The following is a 4,556-nucleotide window of genomic DNA, read 5'->3' as shown; positions in this document are numbered from 1 at the left end:
CAAGAGGCAGTCCCGATCATTCTTACACAAGCTACCACTGCTAAATCCTAACTGACTAAATTGTATTTTAGTTTAATATAGTTTGAAACCTAGTAATTTCCATCGAAGTTTACACGAAGGCAGTCCAGGCCGACGAAGTTAACAGCAATGGGCACTGATTAAACAGCCGCGAGCAACAGGGGGCGCACGTAGCGGGGAACTTAACCGAGTTGCACTGATGCCGAAGGATATTCCAGCTTTTCACACCTCAAAGCGTGCTCCGCCCACACTCCAGAGAGATAAGAACCAAGACTCAGTTGAGAGCCACCGTTGAGATGCGTTTTCCCAAATCAAGCTGATATCGACCAAGAGCACAGGTCAAGACCGACTCCGATGAGCGTGGTTGAGAGCTCTCATAGTTTATATTAGGTAATACGTAAGAATAGGTAATTGTGACAGATTTTTCATCTTACCCCCTAAGGGACAAGTTATTCCCTGTACAGAAACACCAACCTCAAGACAATCTAGTACTTTAAGATGGCTGCTCCTGCGCAGGCTCAGAAGCACAACGCTGTGGGGCTGCATCATCTAGGGATCAGATTCTCAAAAAGCCAACCTATATCCCAAACCGCAGGGTCATCAAGTATTGAGTTTTGGGGTCCGGACTGAATATTCCTTATATTAGAGTCATCCGGAATATAGCGAGATTACTGGTAGATAATACCGAGACCCCGTGTGTGAGAAAAATATTTAAGTATAATTCGAGTCTAGCGTAGAAATACCAACACAAATAAAGACTTAATGCGAGTCATCCAGCCTAGGACCTTTACCTAGTTGAGAGGTTTGCACTTGAAAATAAGTTTTTTGTTTTCTTTGGTCGTATCTTTTAAGCTACTTTCAAACTCTACAACCCGTCTTTCAGAGGCTACCTATAAATCTCTTCCGACCTGGTGTAGCGTGTATCTGCTCTTCATCAAATTGAATTATGCTGACCTTTGTAGCAAATAGGGTGAATACTGAATCAATCAACCCAGTACTAGATTGGCTAGTTCAGTCATCAAGAAATTGCTATACAATATATCTCTGAATCGTTTTAAAAAATAGACTCGTTCCTGATGCTACCTCCTCAAAAAGAGTCATGATTGCCTTTGTCAATTCTGGTGTAAACAATATCAAGGCAGAGAAAACCTGTCGACGCTCGAGATTTGTTGGGTACGCAATTTTCTTGTTGATCCGTACCGATGAGCATGGACCATATTTGTACAAATGTCACAGTTTGCTTACCCAACGTATATCACAAATTTTCTCTGGCAATACGTATCCAGTCGATAATCGCATTTCTGGGTATTTAAAAGTACGGCCTGGCCGTATTAGTTTGTTTCGGATTCACTCAAGAATATGAACCAGGCAAAGAAAAAAAGTGTAAAGCTTTGCCAAAATGTTGTAGTAGATGGGTAGACAATGTTGTGGAAGCGCTAGACGACGTCTCGGGGGCTCCACAGGTCTGTCTGGTAGTTCCATCCTCATCAGCGCTTTTTTGTTGACGCTGCAACCATCAAAATGATGGGACAAACTTCTATGCCAGCTTCGGTTGCTTTGCCCAAAGCTTTGCCGAGATATCCAAACAAGTTTTCACCAGTTTGTTTTACTGTCTTTGACATTAGATTCAGTAACATCTTCTTGCCACTTACCGGTGTGACTAGAAAGTTTATATGATATTGGCTAAGGGTAAGGGTATCTAGGTTGATACGGGCTAGAATTTGTCGGTTCTATTCTCACTCCGTCCAGATGTAAAGTAGAAACAGCCTTGTGTTGTTGTTTTTTTTGGTATATTTGTCACCATCACTGTCCACTTGCATTTTCTCATCCTTCGCAATATCTAAAAAGCTTATCACCCGAAGACCGCCTATACGGGTTTGCACTATTGTTGATAGTACAGTAGCATGTGATGCCTCACGTCCTGCAAATCTACAATCTGAAAAAGGAGAGATACTTTTTTATTGCCTTAGAAGAACACGTTTATTTGGTATATACATTCATATTCCGTACTGCCCCCGAGACCGTGTATATAGTTCATGGACGCTCGCAACAACGAACGAATTGACAGGAAACCATTCTCTGCTTCGCTAATGTTCCTAGCATTTCTATTTGTGCCCTGTTTCGTAGTATCTTTTATACTACCTTTGAAGAATGTACTACATCATCATACGATACACTTGTCTCAGTTGTATATATCTTCCACTTCGTTCACTCTATGCACAAATTCAGTAAATGTAGAAGCTAGCCCGAGTAGTGTTTCAGCGTAGGTGATTGTGAGTACGAAATTGCCCTTGACATCGTATTCACATGGTTTAAGGGCCGCGTGTGTTGGCGCGTAAACGGACACTTTGATGGTTCCTTCTTCAATACCGGGACTTAATCGGATCAGCTGGTTAAAGTGAGTCCCTGATTCTTCCGTAAAAAGCTTTTATAGTTGCTTTTGCTGTCTACGACCCAATATTTATCCAACATTACTATTCGGCATATTGAATCAATAATCGCTCATGTATGAGTTTTTAAAGTCTTGAGCTACATCGTAGGTGCAGCGACAAGTACGTGAGTTAAATATCCGTTCTTATCGGTCAAAAGTACTGTAGGATAAAAGTGTTTGTGACAAATACTTTAATTCTTACTGTTGCTCCAATATTCGTCCTCGACTTCTTTGCTCGTAATTGTTTCAATGGTAGAAAACATACAAAAACAGGATTACTTCTCATTCCGTATGCATTAGGATGTGAGCATCTACCGTTTGCCTGACTGGTCTTCCCTGTTTGTAATTGAAGATATGGCTTTGGCAAATGAATGCGAAAGAAAGCCAGTTGTCTACCTTCGAACACACCCTTTTCCAACTCAGACACACACGGTACACGCAACCATCGTCTACTCCAACTCAGACACACACTCTCTATTCTGATTAAATCACTTGTCTGTTAACTATGAACATACACGCCGCAAAAGGCGGGCGCTTTTTTGCGCTCATTTAGTTTTGGAACATCCTCCTGATTTCATGACCCTCTCTATGGATTTGGAGAGAGAAAATAAAAATAATCCTGTCCTAGTGGGGGTGGCGGCGGTGTTTTGGGAGACCCCCGTTCTCCAGCAGAAGATCATGCTAAATGTTCAATTTTCAGAAGGCATAATTTTTTTCTTCTCATAGTCACTTTTATCAGATTGTTATGTCAGGAGCAAGCGAAGCGAGCTACTTTTGATTAATTCAGGAGGTAAAAAAAGAAGAAAGAAGGGTCGTTTAGAAAGCGTATCTTTTTCTACTAAAGCTATTTGGACCGCTCTACTGTCACTTCTACGACATAATATCACATGAATATCAAAAGTCTAAATACAAAGTTTGATTTGTTTCACATATTGACCATAAACATATATTATAATAACATCTATCAGAAAGAAACAGCAAAAAGTTCCTGCGACATACACATATTACTGGTATACACAGCCAGCTACAATAGGTACCAGCTACTGATTGGAAATACAGTCCTGAATGATTTAAGATTGCAGACAATATATATGGTCCACATACCATGAACATGTTTGTAGCCCGTCATATTGCGTCACTCCCGCGATATCAAACTTTGGAACTTCCAGAAGGTGATGCGCTTCAAATCGAAACAACTGATAAGAAGGTAGGAGCAACTCTACCGCGGTTGTTGATACCACAGTTGCTAAGTTATGTTCATATACAAGGTGCTATCATTTTTGTTTCTTATGACATTCATATTAGTGGCTTAACAAATGTATATCCATGATACAATGCGAGCTAGTCTATGTAGAAAAAGAGATAGATACCTTCCTCTACCAAGGTACCCTTGCAGTCCAGAAGACGTATTGGTGACAAATTGTAATTTGGCAAATAGATCTAGTTGGAACAACCACGTGGACGCCATCTGATTCTTTAAAAGAAAGGTCGAAGAATCCGAAGATCCCACTCTTGACACCTGGGGCTCTTAATGAGACCAAGATAACACAAGCACCTGCAGAATATGCCTCTGAGATACGAGCTGACTCCATCGAGGAGCGCATCACTAGCAACGGTGTTTGACAAGAAGAAACACAGACTACTTAATCAACTGATGAACAACCTCCCATGCAATTTCATAAGGTTATGTCACCCAGCTAATTGACAAAACAAATATCAGTCGTATACATAGTTTTGAGTCTTCACGCAAAGTAGCACTACAACAGTCTTTAATTCCGGGTGATGTTGCAGTGAAATCCTCACATTTTGATTTTGATTTTACAGAACCTAGGAATCCTGCCTTCTTGATTTATGTGTGACAGAATCAAACACTACCGGATCAAGCACTACGGATGCGTACCTATGCAATGCGTGTACCTAAAGACGTGCCGTGGAGCCGGACTATCCTTGATTTGGTTGACCTGCCCATGTCCGAACACATGAAAAATAAGTACTTCTACCACGTTGTAAATACAGCGGGTTCCTATAGTAGAAGCACATGTTAACGTATATTATAAACATATGAACGTTTAAACGCAATACAGTTATAGAACCTGGTCTTGTAGAT

At 40.8% G+C, this 4,556-nt stretch overlaps 1 protein-coding gene across 1 annotated transcript; it reads left to right on the top strand.

Moving 5' to 3' along the window:
- Positions 1–3,893: 3,893 nt before the first annotated feature.
- On the top strand, positions 3,894–4,072 carry SARC_12427 (hypothetical protein; the record flags this gene model as incomplete). Its single annotated transcript, XM_014293467.1, has 1 exon — positions 3,894–4,072. A coding segment is annotated over one exon (179 nt), but the record flags the coding sequence as incomplete, so codon positions are not given.
- Between the last annotated feature and the right edge of the window lie 484 nt (positions 4,073–4,556).

The sequence above is a fragment of the Sphaeroforma arctica genome (assembly GCF_001186125.1).
Source record: "Sphaeroforma arctica JP610 unplaced genomic scaffold supercont1.2296, whole genome shotgun sequence".
Classification (NCBI taxonomy): Eukaryota; class Ichthyosporea; order Ichthyophonida; genus Sphaeroforma; species Sphaeroforma arctica.
Note: the sequence above shows the minus strand (reverse complement) of the source record. Positions and strands in the feature narration are given on the sequence as shown.